Below are 21,743 nucleotides of genomic sequence, written 5' to 3'. Positions count from 1 at the left end.
TCTCTCACTCTCTTAAAAAAAAAAAAAGATTAAAAAAAAATTAGATGGTTATGTTTTAATGTACAGAGGAGGGACGGAAAGCTTGCCAGTGTGCTCTTCTTGAACTATCCTGATTTTCACTGTGATGCTTTTAGCACTTAACGCTCACGTCAACAGGTCTGAGTGGACTCAAGTTCGCCCAGGCCACTGCTGCTTCTGTGGAGTGCCTGGAACAGGCCAGAACCGCAGACCCCAAGATGGACACCATCCAAGTGCCACTGTCCACTCAGCATCCAGCTACATGAGGAACACAAGTTGCTGCAGGCCACAACCGGCTCTCCTGAGGGCTTCTGAACCTACAGGGGCACCTGCCTCAATGGGAGTCACTGTCCCACTAGTCTAGTTCCTTTTTTTTTTTAAATATATTTTTTTTTGTATGTTGATAAACCTTTATTTTATTCATTTATTTATATGCAGTGCTGAGAATCGAACCCAGTGCCTCACACATTGCTAGGCAAGTGCTATGCCACTCAGCCCCAGCCCCAGCCCATGTCTAGTTATTTTGAAAGACATAAAATGCCTTCAGATCACTGGTTAAGTCAGGTGGTCACTTCATAGACAACCGCCATTTTAACCTTATAGTTCTTAAAAATTTTTTTATCAGACAGTAATCCCAGGTACTCAGGACCCTGAGGCAGGAGGATTACAAGATTTAGCAACTCAGCAAGACACTGTCTCAAAATAAAAAGGGCTGGGGAGATAACTCAGTGGCAGAGCGCCCCTGGGTTCAATACCCAGTACCAGAACCACCAGGTGCCCCTTACCAGGCTGGAGGGCACCTCCGCACCAAGTGTCCCCATGTGCTCCCCAGCTGGCCCTGTCCCCCACTTCACTTCCCTGGCTTCTTCAGTTACTGCTCAATAGGACCAGAAACTTCATTAGTAGCTGTTTATTGATCAATGGTTTGATATAAAGTTATCTCAGATCTTCAGATTTTGCCCAGAGGGAATCACAAGCATTACAAATCATTTTTTCTTAAAAATAAAAAAGGGGAGGGATGACTTAGGAGACCAACCTAACATACTGGCATTTGAAAATAAATTTTAAAAAAATTTAGTATGACCATTTATTGGTGACAAACACTAAGTTTTACTTACATTCCATGGGGAGAAAGTTCCAGCGTGAACAACGGGTGGAAGCAGTACTGAACCGGAAGGACACGCGCTTTTCACCAGGACAGAGCAGACCTCTGTGCACACATCTGTGTGTACAACAGCACAGCATCAAAAGCAACACAGCTGTATATACAAACGGTCGTTCTTCTCAGCCCAACACGGAGATGTCATTAACAGTATCAAGTGCTCAAGGAGAGTCAGCTGCGTGTGCGCGACCCCGCAGTGTGGTGAAAGCTAAACGTCCTCAAGAGCCAGATGGATAGACACAATTTTTTTATAATCTTTAAAACAAAGATCAAAGTTCATTTATTTAAGTCCTGTTGCATTAACAAAAATAAAAATAAAATAGAAAAGGACCAAATGATCATCTAAAGTTTAAAATTCCTAAATTGTCCAATTTATACAACTGTGGGAGACTTCATCAAGTTTTCTGAGAAGTCCAGGACTTTTTCAGCTAAACCAGAGGGCCACAACCTGCACTACTGAAAGGGTCCTGGGTTAGTCCAATGACATAGGAACGCATAACCACACGCATGGATATGATCTTTGCCGGTTAGGTACTGATAAAGTCAGTCTCAGACAAGTTTCTAAACTGTGCTATATAACTAGATACAATTGAGAAACTCTCAAATGAAAACTTTATATAGTGTCATATCAATCAAAAGAAAATAATGAAACGAAAAAGAGTACGCCTCACTGGGGAGGAAGTGGCGTTCAGGGTGGGCACGACGTAGGCGGTGGGTGGCCGGCCCGCTAGGAAGGTAGGTCAGCTGAGGAGGAAGCATTGGATTTTCTCTGGTGCTGTTAGCTCTGGGGCCGGTCTAGGGCCTCTCTCCAGCGTGGCTGTCCAGGGTTGTCCCAAAGTGTCTGAGTCACCAGGACAAGAACGTTCATGTTCTGTTTCTTTTTTACACAGCAAAGAGACAAAAAGGAAAAAAAAAAAAAAAAAAAAAAAGGCCGAGCACCGAGCCGCCGCTGGATCCCCACGAGCCTCTCCCCCAGCAGCTGCCTCATCCGCTGGCCACCTCGGTTCGCTGTGGTCTCCATGCTGCCGCCCGCCTCTGACCCACCACATCTCTCAGCCCACTGGACGAATCAGAAATTCCAAATTTTCAAAGCAGTTTCAGTGTGTTCAGTATATATGTTGGGTTTCAAAATGGTTCACGGCCAGAAAATGTTCAGCACCTCCCACACCTTTAAGGAAGGAAAAATGAAAATAACACCAGTTTTGAAATGAGAGCCCTGTGCTGAGGGGACACTGCTCTCAGCAAACCCCGAGGGCCATCAGGGCAGGCCCCGCTGGCGATGCCAGGCTAGAGCAGAGCTTCCCAGCAACCCCGTGAGTGAAGGAAGCAGGGGGACAGAGGACGCTCGCCTCAGGGCGGTGAGAGCGGGAGCTGCACAACTAGTGAACACGCGAGCCCTGGGGGAGCAGGGGAGCGGGGGACGGGGCAGGGCCAGGTCTGCCACTGTGCACCCTTAGGAACACTTCAGCTTTGAGCCATGGGAGGTGGCACTTATTCCAAATCAAACCCAGAACAAGCAGCACTCCGCCTAAAGAAGGTGGGTGGGAGAGGACACTGGGGCAGGGGCAGCTTCCCAGCCAGCAGCCGGGGGCGCAGATGCAGGTGGGGGCCGGGCGGCTCACTCACATGGACGCTGGCCCGTTGCCTGTTCTTGGCGTCTCTGTACTTTGTTGGTCCAACTCAGACAGCAACTTTAAAATATTCAGCGCAGCCTGAGGGGAGAGAAGGGAGAGTGAAACCACAGCCATGCGGGCAGCTCCAGCAGGACACTGCAGCAGGGAGGAGGGGTCTCCTGAGGCAACTTCGTAAACTGGACCCACCAAAGAAAACGTCTGAATTTTTATTTTGAAACACACATTTAATAAAATAGATTAGTCACGGTTACCTCACTGAATCACAACCTCTGTTCATTTTATGAAATAATTCCTTAGTATTCTAAAATATTTTAGTTGCCAATGGATCTTATTTTATTTATTTATATGCAGTGCTAAGGATCAACCCAGGGCCTCACACATGCAGGCAACTGCTCTACCACTGAGCCCAGCCTCCAGACATCTGCTTAGGCGTTTTAACACCTTACTGTAACCAGACTACATGAATTTTCTATACTACTTTCAAACAAAAGCCTAACGTGCATTTTCCTTTTTACTACATGATCTTCAGACATTAATTTGATGCATGCATTATATTCCGTTAAGTGAACTGCCACAGCTTCAATTTGTTAGCCAATCCCTTTTCTCAGTTTTAGTGTTTCTCATGAACAAACTCATCTCAACAGAACACCAGAACAGGGGCTTAACACAGCGGCCCGGACATGGACCCCGATTCCCAGTGCCGGTGGGAAATGACGTGAATACAGTCAGTCTCTGGAGGAGCCCCAGGGTCCCAGTCAACCCTCAGGTCAGCCTGGGAGAGCGAAGGGAGAGGCCACCTGACAGGTAAGACAGAGTGAGAGACCCGCCTGGCCAGCCAAGTCGGTCCTCACAGACAGGCACTGTCCAGCAGCTGCTCAGGAGGTCTATGGAAGAATGCTTCCCCTCTCCCCGAGGCCAGGACAAGCTCCACCTAACCACCAGCTTCACTCACCAACCCTCCGGTCAGGGGTGACGTACCATATCATGGCAGGACTCCACGTCCTTGCCGATACCGTGGCTGATCAGAGGTGGCTGAGAGGAGCAATTGATGAGAGATACAAATTCGTTCTTGTTGTTTTTGGGGAAGTCTTTGTATTCAACCTGGAGGGGGAAAGGGAACTGAGGCCAGGGCAGGGAGGTGGCAAGCATGAATGAGTGGAGGGTGGCAGCACCTGGCCAGCGTCTGGGACGCACCCTACCTACTGTGACCACCATCAACCCGCCCGGATGCTCAGGGACCAGCCCAGAATTTTACAGGAACCTAGAAGATGCCAACTAAGGATGCCTGGCATGGAAGAGGCTGTGACGTTCCAAATGGTCAAGGGGTCAGCTCAGGTGATCTGTTGCGACTACCACTAAAGGTTAAAGGCTTTGTTTTTAGGATTGCTTAGATCTTGAAAATGGTATTATGAAAGGACAAGACCCTTCTTTTCCCCTACAGGCCTGTGACTCTGGCTGTACCTCCTTCCCTGTCCAGGATCACCCTTCTGCCAAGCCACTGCTTGCCCACCCCAACCTCCCACCCCCGGGGCACAGAACTTCATTTTACTCTTCCTTCTGTTTTTCCCAGGGCATGGAGATGAAGCCAGGGACTCACACACACTAGGCCGGCGCTCTAGTACTGAGCTCACTCCCAGCAAGAGTCTGATTTTGCGTAGAGTGTGAAGCTCAATTTCTGAGAGGAGCCCAGCCCTCCCACCTCAGGCCTACCAGTTACCTGGAATCCCTGGGCTCTGGAAAGATAGTCTAGTTGCTCAGAGGGTCTTGTGAGAGGTCCATGGGGTACGTGGCCTGAAGAGATGTTATTCTTTAAAATGGTCTCGGCTGTGGGTGAAGTGCCCCCGTACAACAATTCTCGGGCTATCATGGCAGTTACCGTGGCCTTGGCAGGATTTGGAGCTGCCCTGGTGAAATCTTTGGTGTGATGTCCTTGACTAACTCCTACAGCCTGGGCGACCTCGGGCACCATGGGAAGAATCCCAGCAGGCAGCTGCTGATGACTGAGATAAGGCATCCTAAATTCGTCCTCTTTATTACCTGAGGAGGGACACATAGATAAACACAAACCCACGTACACCGCCAGAGGACACCCCACACTGCACCCACTGCCCGACGCCCCAGCTCCAAGGGGGCCACAGCTTCTGACACCGCGAGTCACACCGCTCACTCAGGAAGCATGCAATCCCCAGGACCACATCTGGATCACACGAAGATCACACTTACTAGTCCCATTTTCGTCCCCAGAGCCAGGTTCAAAAAAGGTTACTTTTCTTCCATCCCCTGGTTTCTTTACTGGTGTCTTAAATGGGAGGCGGGGGGGGGGGGGGGGAGAAGGACGAGTATGAGTATAAATGAAGCCATTGACATCGCAGTTCCTGCTACCCAGAACTACAAACCCAACTGGCTCAAACGAGGTCTTCAGCGGGAAAACCCTGCCCTACCCGACACCCGCCCATCCACAGAACACCGAGGGTGGCGACAGCCCCGCACAGGCAGAGCCACTCTCCCTCGGAGCATGGGGTGGGGGTGGAGGTGGGGGGCTTGACCAGAAGAAGGTGCTAGTCTGTCAGAGCAGATCCAAGTGGGAAAGGAGCTCTTAGACGGAAGCTGACCACGTATCAAGACTGTTTCCTGGAGCCGATTCCCAATCTAGGAATCAGATGACACTTCTTAAGGTAACACTTTGCGGGTGGGGGATGTTGCTATCTAAAATTTGATCCGTTTCTGAAAACTAACAAGAAAAGGATGCTAATGAATGCTCTACAAGATTTTTGAAATGAAAAACCAAAACACCAACTCTACAACAAATGTTTGGGGTCCCAATGATGAACTGTGTGGCCTTTATCAATACAACTGGCAGGGATGAGTGGCCACTCCTGATTTCAGGTTTATCCCAACAGGTTGTCAGTGACTGGAAATAAGAGGGCATCCAAGGCTGTGCTGGCAAAAGTGATTTTTCAATATGGGATCACTTTCATCTTGTGTTCTATTAAAATAAAAGAATTCCCAATCCCACAGATTTGGCCTAATATCACACCAGCTCACTGGCCCAGAAAAACCAAAGCCTTCTCCACAACAGAAGTGTAAGCATTATCAATCTTTCCTGTAGGCTTCACTTTCAAAGCACAAATGACAGAATCACCCTCCTTAAAGTCGGGCCCCATCATCCTACAAACATAGGAACAAGCTGCCCTCCAGTGAAGTCTCCACAGACTGCAAGGACACTGACACGTAAGTGCTTGGCCCCAAACCTTGTCTGGAGCCCCTGGGTAGGAAATGCCGAGTACACTATCTGGTCCAAACTGTTCAGAGGCTGCTGGCAGAGCGGCTCTGCTGCAGGGAGGAGGGGGACACCTCACCCTGGGCCTGCCCCGCAGGTGCCGGGGTTCCCAGGGCTGGGGAGGAAGCCATGCTGTAAGCAGGACCCTGAGCGCTTACCTTCTCCTCTGACTTGAGCGCAGGTTTGGTGGGCTGGGCCTGTGGGACTTTAAAACCAAGGATCTCCAGCATGTTCTCAGCTGCGTTGCGTTTGGCCACCTTCTTATTGGTGCCCGTTCCTTCTGCAGTGTGGTTTCCCACCTTCACCTGAACAAGGCAGTCAGAACAGGCAGTGCTTACCCTCAGCAACAAGCAGGCATGGGCTGGCATGCTGGCCAAGGAACCTGGCAACGGGCAAAGCTGGATGGCAGGGTTGACAGGCTGCTCTGCAGCTTGCCTGCCCCACTCTTCGGGAGCTAGTTACTGAATATCTGGGAATTTAGAGAGCTGGCTGTTAAGCATGGCCTTTATGAAACCGTAGATGACATAAGTGTATACTTCACAGAGATATTGAATACTCAAAACTCAGCACATCCCACTTGACTACATTTCAGCCATCTCTGCTCCTGAGGGGCTGCCCATCATCATACAACTGAGGAAGTCAGATACGCCAGTGCGCCTCTCTGCCACCGCACATCTCTCTCCCCAACTCCAAGACCAGAGGTGCTATAAAAACTTGCAATCAGCTGTTGTGGGAATATATGCACCACAGACATCCACCAGTGTTCCTATTTGATATTAAGTTATTTACTGACAAATTCTGAACTTAAAAGTGTTGGAGAAAAGGTTATTAATGCAGATTAAGTTTAAAAGTATGTGAAGTCTGCAGCCATTAAACTCTACAAGAAACTGAAGCATTTGCCAGGCTGTAAAAGCTATCCAGTTCAGCAGAGAAAGCACTGATCATTTATAATGAGCAAAGTTACATCGTCATGGCTTTCCTTTCATCTTATTTGTTAAGGTAAACAAAACCATCAACCAGTATTCATGTTAGAATTAAAATCTAAATTATGGATTTGTCAATTACATGAGCAACCTCTTTGCTAAACTGGATACTGTTTTTTCTTTTCCCCCTTGGTACTGAGGACTGAACTCAGGGGCACTCTACCACTGAGCTATATCTCCAGCCCTTTATATTATTTTAAATTTCGAAACAGGGTCTTGCTAAGTCGCCCAGGCTGGCTTTGAATTTGTGATGCTCCCAAGTAGCTGAGATCAATCACAGATGTGCCCAGCTAAACCGGATCTTGTAATAAAGCATTAAGTTTTGATTCTGTTACACTGGTGTTGGTAATTTTCACAGTAAAGTTCTAGGTGCATGAAATTTATGGTAAAGAGAATTATATGTGAGGGAGGGGAGATGGGTCCTCCACAACTTCCCTATGTTCATATATGAACACACAACAATATAACTTTTGGGAAGTTATACTCGATGTATGTGTGATATGTCAAAATACATTCTACCATTATGTATAAAAAAAAAAAACAACAAATAAATAAAAGAGAATCCTATCCAAGCTGTGTGCCACACCTCTTTCCATCAGTGGAATCTAGAATATGCCCAAATGTGCGTGCATGTGCTTCTAGAGACATCTGCCTGGGCACCTCCTTCCGGCCATGCCACCTTTCCCTAAAAGCTGGTTGCTAAACATATTCTGGCACACCTGCTTACACCCTCTTCCTAAATTGGTCCTGACCAAGGTACCTGGCTGCTAAAACCAAAAGCACAATGTCACAAGGACAGGATCAAGGAAACCCTTCCCTGATTGAAGAGGGTCCTAGGATGATTCCCATCTGGCTGTCTCCCAGCCACCGGTCTCGGGCAAACCGACTCTCTCCACAAAGTGTGGTTTCCTCTTAGAGAATGTGAGGCTCATTTCCTCTAGTCTCCCGACACCAGGATGAAACACTAGGATGAAAGACAGTTCATGAGCTGCAAATTGCCACACAAGAGTCAAATGCAGCAGGTCCTTTATCTGAGAAGGCACATTCCAACCCCTCAGTGGACGCCCAACACTGCAGTCACCAGGCCCTGACACCATGACAGTCCATCTAGTAATCAAGGTGGCTACTACATGGTGAATGAGCAGGTGGAGTATACACCGTGCGTACGCTGGACAAAAGAATTTTCTGGGATGGAGCAGAATGGCTCAAGGTACCCTGCTACTCAGAATGGTGTGCAACTTAAAACTTAAAAATTGTTGGGGTGGGATTGTGGCTCAACGGTAGAGTGCTCGCCTAGCATGCGTGGGACCCGGGTTTGATTCTCAGCACCACATAAAAAAAAAATAAAGGCACTGTATTGTGTCCATCTACAAAGAAGATTTCTTCTCTCTCTCTCTCTCTCTCTCTCTTCTCTTCTCTTCTCTTAAAAAAAAAAAAAAACTTACAAATTGTTTATTTCTGGAATTTCCCATTTAATATTTTTAGACCCAGGGTGACCATGGTAAAACTCCAGAAAATAAAACCTCAGAACAGGGAAAGACCGCTGTATTCTGTTTTGCATTAGAAAATAATTAAATTCAGGTTTCAAGTAAGTTAAGGTGCCCATGAGAAGTAACTGTTTAATAAACCCAGCACAAGGAGAAACCCTCCGTGCCCCTGTGAGCGTCACCCTGGTCTAAGGAAGAGCCAACCCCATGGCCCAGGCCCTGCACACGGAACAGGAACAGATCTGTTGATCTCCTGCAAAGATCATCATAACCCTCCAAGGAGATGAGGAAGACAGACTCGCCCAGAACCCACCAGGCAAGCGCTCTCTCCACCTTCCTCCCGTGGACATGCAGCACCTGAGGTGAGCGGCCAGTGGGCATCTCTAAACTGCCACATCACTGCAAGCAGCACATTCTTCGTGATGGCAGAGTGGACTGGCCTCCTCAGGAAAGCTCCCAGCCCCTGGACTGGACTTATACAGGGTCTGGTTGTGGTCAGAGAAGGGCGACCCAGCCACGCCACCCACCTGCATCACGAACTCCCTGCGACGGGGGAGGCCTCGCTCGGTGAGCAGTGTGTACTCCGGCTCCTTCTCCTTCTTGGCCTGCTGGATCTGGGCCAGTCTGCTGATGGGATTCATCCCTTGGCCATACTCTGGGCTTGCCTGTAGCTGAGGAAGAAACGCTATATGGAGAAACCGTGCACCACGTTGCTCCCAAGAAAGACCCGGCTGGTTCAGAGTCAGCATGTGACGGGAGCTATGAGACGTCACACTGACTTAATGGCTCAGAATTCATCAGATGTTTATGACTTTCTGATCATCCTGAGGTGAGGTCTTACCAAAGCAACATCAATATTTCACTGAACAGGCGAGCATCGCTGCAATGGTGGCTTGCTTTCTTTTTTCCACTGTGTTGCCCAGGCTGGCCTTAAACGATCCCCTGCCTTAGCCTACAGAGGAGCTGGGATACAGGCATGAGCCACTACACCAAGCTGAGTGCCTGCTCTTTAAAAAGTTTCCATATATGACAGTAAATAAAGAGGTAGAAAAATTTAAAACTCCTATTTCTAAAACTCCCCCAGAAATCTGTACAGTTGTCCCTCAGTATCTGCAGGGGATTGTTCCCTGATCCTACAAAGACACCAAAATCTCCAGCTGCACACGTCCCTTATGTAAAATGGTGCAGTGTGCACATGAGCTTCTGTACATCCTCCCGAACTTTAGATCATCACTAGACAGTTTATAACAATGCAAATACCACATAAAGCTGTATTGTTTAGGGAAGAATGACAAGGGAAAAAGCTCTGTATAATGCCACCAGACATTTTTTTCCCAAGTATTTTTGTTCCAAGGTTGAGGGACTCCATGGATGGGAAACACAGATGTGGAGGACAGACCACACTATGATGGTTTCCAGCTTCCCTAACAATGACTTAAAATCCAGAAACCATTACACCAAGTTATTTTTTTTTTTAAGCCTAGCATGTGCTTTTAGTCCTGCCCCTTAAAAAAAAAAAAAACCTCCATCTGATGGGAAGAAGCTAAGAATCCTACTTCCTGCCTCTTGGCCTGCTTCTGCACCAAGTACTCCACATCCATTCCACCACCAGGAGCATTTCCAGGACCCCTTAAGCACAAAGGAAAGAGTGTAATGCTAATGTTTAAGGAAGAAAATCCTAGCACTCACACATGTCCCCCAGTGGAACCTTGTCCCTCTTCTGGCTGTAAGGAGGGATCAATATGTTCTGACAGGTCCATTAGTAGAGCTCAAAATCCAAAAGGAAGCAGCATTCAGTAAACTCCTTCCGCTCCTGCCTCACATGTCCCTCCCACCTCCTCAGGACCCGAGCTGGTCACTGCACAGAGGTTCCACCACTCAGCCATATGCCCCACAGGCAGGCATGAGGTCCTGCACCCACTCAGTGGCCTTGTCTTTACCTGACTGTGGCTCTTGTGTGGCATCTGTAAAGTATCTATCATGCCTAGCATGAGCTTTTAGTCCTGCCCCTTTGGCTCTGGAGACAGCCACCACCAGGATTCTAACCCTCCACCCCGTGGGGCAATGACGGTAGCCCTTTGTTCAGAAAAGGTCGCACCTTGCCTGTGGGCTTGGTTTTCCTTTTGATCCTGGGCTTCACACGCTCCATGGCAGGCAGAGGGGGCAGCTTCCTGAGCTCCTCCAGCACAGCACGGGCCGCGTTCTTCTTGGAAATCTTCTTGCTCTTCCCTTCCCCTTCCCCCACGAACTCCCCAACCGAAACCCTGGTCACGAAGCTCTTCATGTGGGGTGGGCCACTTTCCCGGGCCACCTGTGTCAGAGGGAAAGACTGAGTGAAAGTGTGACAGACGCTTGCTAGAAGTTGTGGGGCACACTGGCTGGCACACTCTCTCCTCGTGAAGCACACAGGTGAAGGGCACTGGGACAGGGACCACGAAACGAAGACACATCTACAGCAGGACAGCAAGCCCTGAGGTCTGGAAGCCTCTCCTTCCCTTTCTTCCTACTTTTCAAACTGGTTTATGTTCTTTAAGTCCCCCTTTCAGGCCTGAGTGTTTTTGAGCCTTAACCACTCAGGCCTGAAAGGGGAACTTTTTCACTCCACCCCATCAGAATGGCTCACATCTTCCCCAAGGTCCTGAGTTCAGTGTGATCCACTGCAACCAGCAGAAGCAGGCCCAGAAAAGCCCAGAAATCACTGCAGCACAGAGTTCAAGTTTATTATTTGCTCGGAGTCTCCAGCCAAGACAGAGCTTGCTAAATACTGGCTGCTAAGCAACCGTAAAAAAAGAATTTAAAAAATCTCTAAGCCCTGATAGAAGGTGAATTCCAGCATATATTAAGTAGAAAAAAGGAACAGTCAGAGAGTATACGGTCTAGTAATTTAACTCTAAGAAAAAAGGTTTATAAATGTATTCACAAACACATAAAAAATTATAGACACATGTGTTTATAGGCTTATTTTTGCAAAAAGACACACAGGAGGGATAAAGCAGAAATCAACAATAAGCTACCACAGGTGGGAGGGTCAGAATGGAGACAAACTGCAGGAGACACATCTTTTGTGTAGTTTTGAAATTTTGGAACCATTTGTGTTTAACATTTGTTTTTAAGCTAGGTAAACAAATTTTAGGAGACCTAAAATTGAGTATCAACAGAAATGACTATATACTGAAGCAATCACATAATCACATGGAAGGAAAATAAAAATCAAATCCAATGTACATTAGCCACAACACTTAAAAAAAGAGCAATAACATTAGAAGACTTACACTACCAGATTCCAAGAATTCCTCTAAAGTTACAGCAGCTATACTGTCATAATATTGAGTAAGGATACACAAACAAATCCACAGAACAAAGTACAGGAACAGACTGCACAGAGATAGTCACTTGACTTTCAGCAAACACAAAAGCAATCAAAAAGTTTAAAAGAGGTACTAGATATCCACACGGCAAGGTGCTGGGGAGACTGAGCCGTGATCACTGATTTATAAACAAAAATTAACTGGACTCAGGTAGGTGTAGCAGCACACACTGGTAACCCCAGTGACCTGGGAGGCTGAGGCAGGAGGATGGCAAGTTCAAGGCCAACCTGGGCGATTCAGTGAGACCCTGTCCTGTAATTTTAAAAAAGAAAAAACTTTACTTGGATCATAGACCTAGATCGCAGACCTAAATGTGAAAGCTAAAACCATAAAGGCCTCAGAAGAAAACCTGATGTCCACAAAGTTGGCAGATACATATTCAGATATGTATCTAATAAAATTTTTTAAAGACCAGTGATTCAGCTCAGTGCTACAGAGAACTTGCCTACCATGCTGGGGACGGAGAGGGGGATTTACAATATTAAGTGTTAGAATGCAAATCGGTACAGTCATTTTGGGAAACTGGCAATTTTTTATTGAAGTTAAAATATCTACCCTATAACTCAGTGATTCTGAGTGCACATGTACACAAGGAAACTTACAGAAGAATATCAGCAGCTTTATTCTTAACAGTCCCCAAAAGGAACCTGTTCAAATGCCCTTCTCCTGGACAATGCTTAGGCTGTTTCACACTCATACACAAGACTACTACTCAGGAATAAATTACCAATACACACATCTGGAGGGAGCTCAAAAACATGGCATGCACGTGAAACCAAAACCATACATATCCATAATATTCTAAAAAAGGCAAAATTATGGGGACAGAATTCAGATTAGCAGCCACCAGAGGCTGTCAGGGTAAGAGATGTCCTGCATCCTGATGGACATGTGCCCACAGCTATGTACACGTGTCCTAACACACCACGCTAGAAACAGGGTGACTTCATATAAACTACCTCAAGAAACCTGACCCTCCACACACCAAACAAGGTGATGGAGCAAGTCAAAGGACACAGGAGCCAGCCTGAGGGGCACTCTGGGCATCAAAATGAACGATTATGACAAGGAGAAATACCCCAAATAAAATAAAAAGAAACACATCTATTCAGCTATAATGCAAGAGCGGGTGAAGAAGTTCTCTTGACAGTGGAACGCCAATGCATAAATGCAGATCATCCTCCTGAACACAGTGATGGGGGACGCTTCCAGGATCCTTATTGCCTGGAGCTATAGGGGAAGCTGGGAGGGCATAGCCTCCAGAGTCCCCACATCTGGTGTAGAGCCCTGAAACCAACAGACAACATGTGACCCCTGAGAAGGACCAACATCACTCCTGAGGTGTTCTGCCAAAGCACACATAATGCATGAGCAATCAGATGTGCCCCAAATGAGGACTATTTTACATGTCCAAGCCATCAAAGACTGAGGAGCTGACAGGGGTTAAAGGAGAGCAAACAGACTTTGACTAAATTCGAGTTGAGACGCTGTGTTGAACACTAGAGGCAGCAAAGATTTCTATCCAGGACACCACTGGGACAAGTGGCCACACGTGAACACATGATGTGTGGGTGATGGTAGTGCAGAGTGCTGAATTTACTCTATTAGGCAAACAAACTGTGTTTCTTTAAAAGAATATTCTTACTCTTAAATTATACATGCTGAAATATTGGAAATAAAGGCATCATATCTGACAATTACTCTAAAATGATTCAGCAAAAATAAAAACGGAAACTAAAACAATATTACAGAAAAAGAAACGGAGATGTGGTAAAATGTTCACAGTTGCTGAATCTCAGTGAAGGACACATTCACTGTGCTGTTCTAGCAACTTTTCCATAGGTTTGAAATTTTTTTAAATAAAAGGTTGAAAAACTGTCCAGGAAAGAGCTTGAGCCCAAGAATTGGCTGTGCAGGGCTGAAGGGGGTCAAGAGGTACCACAGCCGCAAAGCCTATCCCCTTCAAAGCCCATTCCCTTCAGGGAGAAGGAGGTGTTGCGAAGAACCAAACTACACAGGCACCTGCAGGGGTTGCCAAAAAACTTCCTCAGGCACCCCTTACGCCGACACCTAGATTCTGGAATATTCCTTCCCAGAACAATGCTTTCCACATCCTCAGACCAGACTTGAAATCACAGGGTAGCCAACCCTATGGTTCACTTCAAATCACAGCCCCTGTCCCCCAAGGAGTGTGTTCACCATCTCCTAGGGACCTCCTGAGGCTCTCGGGGGGTGACTGCCCTAAGAGAGGGCACGCCCAGGGCCTGTGAGGTCTGCACAGCTTCCGCAAGCCAAGCAGTTCCATCAAAGGCAGGCTGCGTTCGTTTTTCCAAAACACTGTTCAATGGCTCCTGCCTTCTCCTATCAACACCTAACCTATCTTCTTACCTGACAAGACTTTACAACCAAAATCTTATCAAAAATTGACTACTATGTTAATTTATTCAGGAAACAGTTCCTAAGCATCTAATATATGCACCAGGCAATCTTCTAGATGCAAAACAGAGTCCTTGCTCAATGTAATAAAGAATATGAACCTCCTGACATAGGATTTACACAATGAAAAGTACTCATATTACAAACTCTATGCCACCAACAAACTGTTTTAAAAGTATTAATTAAGAAGATATTAACCAGGGCTGTGGCTGTAGCTCAGTGACAAAGCACTTGCCTAGCACATGTGAGGCACTGGGTTCAATCCTCAGTACCATATTAAAATAAATAAATAATAAAGGCATGTTCTCCATCTACAACTACCAAAAAAAAATTTAAAAAGATATAAACCACCAGAGGGCACTCCTACAATGTGTCTTATGTGACTACTTCTTAAATGCTACACATTCCTTAACACAGGTTTCAAAGACAAATCTGAAAGATAAAGAAAAATGGAGGTGAGAAGCAATCTGGTCCCCACCCCAGACTCCACAGAGAAAATGCACAGAACTGCATAAAGTTCCAGAAAGTTCTACAACTCTCAGGCAGGGCAGCAACTCTTGTGAGCAGGTGACAGACTTCACAGAAATCCAGGCCCTCCCCACGAGCAGTCAACTCTAACCCTAAGATGACTGAGGGCCAGGCAGCTCCTCTCTCCCAGTCTTGACACACCTCCCTCCAATCTTTTAAAAAAAAAAACATTTTCCTGTCATATTAACCCTAAGCAGGGGAGAAAAGGGATACTTCTTCCCTCTCTTACAACAGGTGCCCAGGGAGGTCTTGTGAATACTTTGGGATGCAAGTCCCAACTAGTCCCTACTCAACAACCAGTTGTCCCGTCTCCCCTCTTCCCCGACCCCGTCTCTGCAGCCCCAACATAAGGAGAAAGGTGGCAAGGCCTGCAGGAGCAGGAGGCTCTTACCCCAGGAGGGAGGAAACACAGCCTCCTCTTGCTTGCTGGAGCCAGGGAGGGTAGAGGGGGGTTGTCGGGCAATGGAGGGGACAAGGAAGATCCCCGCACACAGATCAGTCCTGCTTGGCAAACAGAAAGCACCCAAGGCTTTAGGTCAGAAACTGGCCTCGCGCAGGGGCAGGTGAGGGAATAAATATGGGGCGAGTTCAGGGTACTAGCACACGAGAGGAGAAGGTACAGAGTTGAAGACAGGCAATGAAATCTGAGGGTCACCTGTAACTGCAAAAGAGGCTACAAAGCTAAAGTATTTTACAGGATTATAAACTTCACATAGGCTTTGCAAAAATAATTCCATGATAAAGTATGGGATCAAGAAGAATAAATTTGCCATGCATCAAACTATAAGGGAAAATTCAAGAGAAAAAAAAAATCCTTCTTTACCTTCCCAGTCTGTGGACAGACTGTTGTTTCTGAAGAAAACATTAAATGAATTTTATTTTCAATTTTGAACAAGGAACCCTTAAAATTGCTTTTATTTATTTAATTATTTTAATCAGAAACTTTTTTTTTTAATTTGCAGCTGGGCACAATACCTTTATTTATTTTTACGTGGTGCTGAGGATCGAACCCAGGGCCTTTCACATGCTAGGCGAGCGCTTTACCACTGAGCCACAGTCCAAGCCCCTAAAATTGCTTTTAGATTACAAAATCCCCAACAACCAATGAAAGTGATTAAACAGATGGATCAGGGGGCAGACATGGACAATGACAAAATCAGTATCTTTTTCAAAGTTACTGATAAGGCTGTTTGGAACACTAAAAAAAATTCTCAATATTTTGGAGGAAAAGATGCTTTTAAGAATGATGAATGCAAGGAACCCTCTGTCCTAAAGAGTATGTGAGTAAAGAGACCACTATTCTGCCAGCCACCTCAGGACGTTTACAGACGAACTGAGGCCACGCATGGCCAGGCTACAGAGCCAAGGACACCCCTAGGTTAAAGACTCCAGGAGAAATTAATAACACTGCTTTGCTGAACAGAAACTCTGAATCTTAAATGTGGGGGTTCACATTTTATATTATTCAAATGATACTTGGGGAGGAATCACGCCTATGAGGAATTCTACAATATTTTATAATACAAAGTCCTACATGAAAAATAAACTTACCTCGAAATTCACAGGCAAGTTCCGTTTAAGTGCAATCTCAAACACTTGACTTATTTCAGATTTATTGAGATTTTCTTCTTCTGATTCTCTTCCATTCATCTAAAAGAAGAATAACTGTTTAATAGTTATCTTTTATCAAAAGTATTAACATTCCAGCCTCAGTAATAAACCTTAAAGGAACTGAACCTTGTCTTTATGAACTTAACAGTAAACCAGTGACCAAGGTCACATGTGTACCATGTGTTTCTGAATTTTAAAGGTTAAAAAAAAGGACTCTGTCCAACGTGGGTCAGAAAGTACCTCAGAGATTCACCATAACGAGGCGCACACAACAGACCTGTGGTATCAATCAGCCAACCGCGCTGCCGCGAGACACCTGTGCTGCCTAAGACGTGACCTCCACTGTACTCGAGCACTGAGGCCACTACTGGGGAGAGTCAAACACACAGGTCTGTGTGGAATGTGCACACGGGGGCTTTTTGTTTGGCCATAAAATCCCATAAAGTTATAACTGCCATGTTATACTCAGGCACTGGCAAAATTCAAGATGCAAACTAATGAAATCTTGTCCTCAACATAGGGCAGAGAGTCTATCTTTATAACAAGGTGCTTTTATAGCCCTGCAGCCAGAAACAGAACCAGAGAGGAGCAGGGAGGGACATCCCCTCTGCGAGGTGATCCCAGGTTTTACACTGCACTGCAGCGATGGCACCAGAAACTAGACGAGCTTGGCAACAGCAAAGTGCCCAAACATGCAGAGGAACGGCTGCCCTTCACATTACTGCTTCCTAGTTTCTGTCAGAGAATCTGTAAAGTCCTGTTTCCAAGATCAAGATTCCCAGGCAGGACTCCCAGCTGAAAGCACTACATCGACGAGGGCAAGACTATCCAAGGTGACAGTTCCTTAATTTTATCAGGTAGATTCCCAACCACACTGGATGAACACATCCAGCTGTGAGAAAAAAGTAAAAAAAGAAAGAGAAAGAAAGAGAGAGAGGGAGAGAGAGAGAGAAAACCTAGGTTTAAAAAAAATTACTACAATCTGGAGTATAATTCCAGACAAATGAACTGATCCCCTATGCCATTCACAAGTCCTTCTCTCCTTCCCGGTGGTGCTTTGCTTCCCAGCCTGGGCTCACTACTCTGAGCTTCTTCACCATTCCCGTAACATTCTGATGGTCCACTAACCCTAAGCAGGAAGATGCCTTTTTTTCTTTCTAACAAGATCTCACTATGTGACGCAGAGCAGCCTTGAACTCCTGGGCTTAAGCCATCTTCCTGTGTCAGACTCCTGAGGAGCTGGCTTTACAGGTGCCCAGGACACAACCAAGAGTCTTCACACAAGGAGCCTCAGGAGGCTGCAGTTCCACAAAAGACAGGATTGAAATTCTTTTATTTATTTGTTTGTTTGTTTGTTTGGTACTGGAGATTAAACCCAGGGGTGCTCCACCCTGAGCTACATCCCTAGACCATATTATTTTGAGGCAGGACATTGCTAAGTTACTTAGGGCCTCACTAAATTGCTGAGGCTGGCTTCGAACATGTAATTCTCCTGCCTCAGACTCCTGAGTTGCTGGGATTATAGGTGTGCATCACCACACTAGCTAAAGTTTGTTTAAATAGATTTTAAACTTTAAAAAAAAAAGCAAAGTGTTCTGGGGTTGTGGCTCAGAGGTACAGTGCTTGCCTAGCATGCGTGAGGCACTGGGTTTGATCCTCAGCACCACATAAGGTAAAATAAAGACATTTGTCCACCTATAACTAAAATATAAATATTTGGGGGAAAAAAAGCAATGTATTTTAAAAATTATGTTCATGGGCTGGGGTTGTAGTACAGTGCCTCGCATGTGTAAGTCACTGAGTTCAATCCTCAGCACCACATAAAAATAAATAAAAATAAAGGTTAAAAAATTATGTTCAATAAATGGTACCGGAAAAAAACAGATATCTAGGTGTAAAAGCATAGCGATGCACACCTATAATCCCAGTGACTCGGGAAGCTGAGGCAGGAGAACTGCAAGTTCAAAGACAGCCTCAGCAATTTAGCAAGACCCTGTCTCAAAATTAAAAAATAGGGGGCTGGGGTTGTAGCTCAATGGTAGAGCACTTGCCTAGATGTGTGAGCCCCTGGGTTCAATTCTCAGCACCGCATATAAATAAATTAATAAAATAAAGGTTCATTAACACTTAAAAAATGTTTTTAAATTATAAAAACCTAAATAAACAAAATAAAGGTATTGTGTCCATCTACAACTAAAAACTTTTGTAGGGCTGGGGATGTGGCTCGAGCGGTAGCGCGCTCGCCTGGCATGCGTGCGGCCCGGGTTCGATCCTCAGCACCACATACCAACAAAGATGTTGTGTCTGCCGAGAACTAAAACATAAATATTAAAAAAAAAAATTCTCTCTCTCTCTCTCTCAAAAAAAAATAGGAATGATTAAGAACTGTTCAGCAGGAAATTAAAAAAAATGTTTTTAAATAAATACATAAATAGAAAGGGCTGGGTATGTGGCTGAATGGTTAAGTACTCCTGGGCTCAATCCCTGGTACCAAAGGTTGGGGCGGTAATTAAGTAGAATCTTTACTTCACATCATATTTAAAAGTGAACTCAAAGTTGATAAGCTTCAGTGAAAAAGCTAGAGCAGTGACGCTGGTAGAAGAAAGCAGAGGGGAAAAGCTTCATGACAGTGGACTTGGCAAGATTTTTTAAATATAACACTAAAACCACAAGCAAAATCAAAAAACAGATTAATTATAGTCCATCAAAATTAAAAGTTTTGTGCATCAAAGGACACTACCAAGAGGGAAGGAGGCAAGCTGGGCTAGTGTGCACACCTGTAGCCCTGTTCACTCAGGAAGTGGCAGTGGGAGATCACTTCAGCCCAGGAGTTCAACAGCAGCCTGGCCAACAGAGTGAGAGCCTATCTCAAAGGAAAAAAAGACCACAGTGAGGACAACCTGCAGGATGGGATTCGAAAGTCAAATTTCTGATAAAGGGTTCATAAGAAGAATACACAAAGAACTACAACTGAAAAACACAATAAAACAAACCAATTCAAAAATGTGAATTTCTCCAAAGATACATAAATGACCGACAATACATGAAACAGTACAAGCTCAACGTCGGGGCTGGAGTTGTAGCTCAGCGGTGGAGAACTTGCCTTGCACATGCAAGTAGCTGGGTTTGATCCTCAGCACCACATAAAAATAAATAAACAAAATAAAGGTATTATGTCCACCTACAGATAAAAAAGACATTAATTTAAAAAAATGCTCCACGTCACTAGAAAAATGCAAAACAAAATGATAAAACACCACTTCATGCCCACAGGAATGGCTACTATCAAAAACGCAGAAAAGAGCAAATGCTGGTGGACATGAGGGGCAGCACACAGTGCAGCTGCTGTGGAGCAGCTGGGTGCTCCATCCAAAAGTGAAGCCCAGCCGGGCACGGTGGCCCACACCTATAATCCCAGTGGCCTGGAAGGCTGAGGCCGAAGGATCAGAGTTCAAAGCCAGCCTCAGCACAGCAAGGCACTAAGCAACTGAGTGAGACGCTGTCTCTAATAAAATACAAAATAGGGCTGGGGATGGCTCACTGGTCGAGTGCCCCTGAGTTCGATCCCTGGTACTCCTCCCCTCCCCTCCGCCAAAAAAAAGTGAAGCCCAGAACAGCCTATGATGCGGCAGTCCCACTCTAGGTGTACACCAGGAACCTGAGCGGAGCCCTGAACAGAACCTGTACTGCTGTTCACTGCAGCATCGTTCACCACAGCTGAAAGGTAAAAACCCAGGGTGTCCACTGGCACTTGAGGAGACAGACAAAATGGAGAATATTCAGAATTAAATACAAAATGCAGCCTTCACAGGGAACAAAACTTGGAACTTGCACATGAATGAACCTTAAAAACATGATAGTAAGTGAAAAAAGCTGAGACGGGAGAACAAATGTCCACTGGAGGCACTTAGATCAGGCAGGTGCACAGACAGAACAGCGGACACCAGGGACGGGGGGAAGGGCAGTGGGAACTTGCTGTTTCAGGAGTACAGTGTCTATTTGGGATGATGAAAAAGTTCTGAAAATAGACAGTTGTGATTGCACAACCCTGAGAATCTATTTAATGCCCCTGAACTGTACACTGAAAAAATTTCCATGTGTACATCACTTCAATTTTTAAAAAAGCAACTATCAAAAAGGTATGTGCTTCCTAACAAATATTAACACACTAGAGACTGTCAAAACATTAACTTGTGCCAACTTAATTCATTTTTATGCATACGAAAGCCTTTTGACAGCTATTTCAAGAGTGTCCAAAGATTTTTTTTTAAATAAGTTGTTTGGAAAAAAAGAAAAAGTCTGCTCATGCTAAGTAGCTGTGTCAACACAAACGTTCCCCTTATGTGCAACCAGAACAAAATGTGGAAATAAAGGGGCTGAAGCTGACAGAAGACCTCAAGAGCCATGCATATATCCCAATTTTCAAATGTGTTGCTCATTCTGCAGACCAATTACTAGTTTTTGGCTATTATGGTTGTGTAGCTGTTTGTTTACAGTCCTAGGAATGGAACCAGGGGCCTTGCATATGCTAGGCAAGCACTCTACACTGAGGTAGGCCCCCAATGTTACCCAGCCCCCTTTTTTTGAGACAGAGTTTAGTTGCTCAAGCTGGCCTCAAACTTGCCATCCTCCTGCCTCAGCCTCCTGAGTAGTTGGGATCATGCAATTTGTTTTTTAACTTTTTTTTAAACTTATTTTTTAGTTGTAGTTCGACACAATACCTTTATTTTGTTTACTTATTTTTATGTGGTGCTTTGAATTGAACCCAGAATTGAATAGAACCCAGAACCTCACATGTGCTAGGCGAACGTGCTACTGCTGAGCCACAATGCCAGCCCTTGACTTTTTTTATTTTTTAGTTTTTTCGGCGGACACAACATCTTTCTTTGTATGTGGTGCTGAGGATCGAACCCAGGCCGCACGCATGCCAGGCAAGCGTGCTATTGCTTGAGCCAATCCCCAGCCCAGCCCTTAACTTTTATTTTTAGTTCTAAACTATTTCAAGCACACAGAAGGATACAGGTAACAATGTAACAGAAAATCCCAGATTTAACAAATACCCACATTAAGTACTAGTGACATCAATTTTTTAAAATGTTACTGTATTTTTTATACCTTTTAGTTACTTATTTATATGCAGCCAGCCCTGAGGATCACATCCTGTGCCTCACACATGGTAAGCAAGTACTCTACCACTGAGCTACAGCCCCTGCTCATTTTTTAAGAAAAACAGTGA

The 21,743-nt window shown here is 45.4% G+C and overlaps 1 protein-coding gene across 13 annotated transcripts in view; it reads right to left on the bottom strand.

Moving 5' to 3' along the window:
• Positions 1–913: 913 nt before the first annotated feature.
• Stau1 (staufen double-stranded RNA binding protein 1) overlaps positions 914–21,743 on the bottom strand; it is a 55,531-nt gene continuing 34,701 nt past the window's right edge. For 9 of the 13 annotated variants that reach the window (XM_078051967.1, XM_078051962.1, XM_078051966.1 and 6 more), the window contains 9 exons: positions 16,448–16,546; positions 10,663–10,893; positions 9,092–9,235; positions 6,253–6,399; positions 5,038–5,113; positions 4,532–4,851; positions 3,793–3,915; positions 2,807–2,892; positions 914–2,348 (listed from right to left, as the gene is read on the bottom strand). In XM_078051967.1, coding sequence (XP_077908093.1) covers positions 2,333–2,348; positions 2,807–2,892; positions 3,793–3,915; positions 4,532–4,851; positions 5,038–5,113; positions 6,253–6,399; positions 9,092–9,235; positions 10,663–10,893; positions 16,448–16,546 — 1,242 coding nt within the window. In that variant the 3' untranslated portion in view covers positions 914–2,332. Of the gene's footprint in view, positions 2,349–2,806; positions 2,893–3,792; positions 3,916–4,531; positions 4,852–5,037; positions 5,546–6,252; positions 6,400–9,091; positions 9,236–10,662; positions 10,894–16,447; positions 16,547–21,743 lie in introns of those variants that run through there. The other 4 variants (XM_078051968.1, XM_078051963.1, XM_078051964.1 and 1 more) reach the window with 3 other exon arrangements.

This window comes from Ictidomys tridecemlineatus, chromosome 5 (genome assembly GCF_052094955.1).
Source record: "Ictidomys tridecemlineatus isolate mIctTri1 chromosome 5, mIctTri1.hap1, whole genome shotgun sequence".
NCBI lineage: Eukaryota > Metazoa > Chordata > Mammalia > Rodentia > Sciuridae > Ictidomys > Ictidomys tridecemlineatus.
The sequence above is the reverse complement of the archived record's forward strand: the minus strand, read 5'-3'. Positions and strand labels throughout refer to the sequence as shown.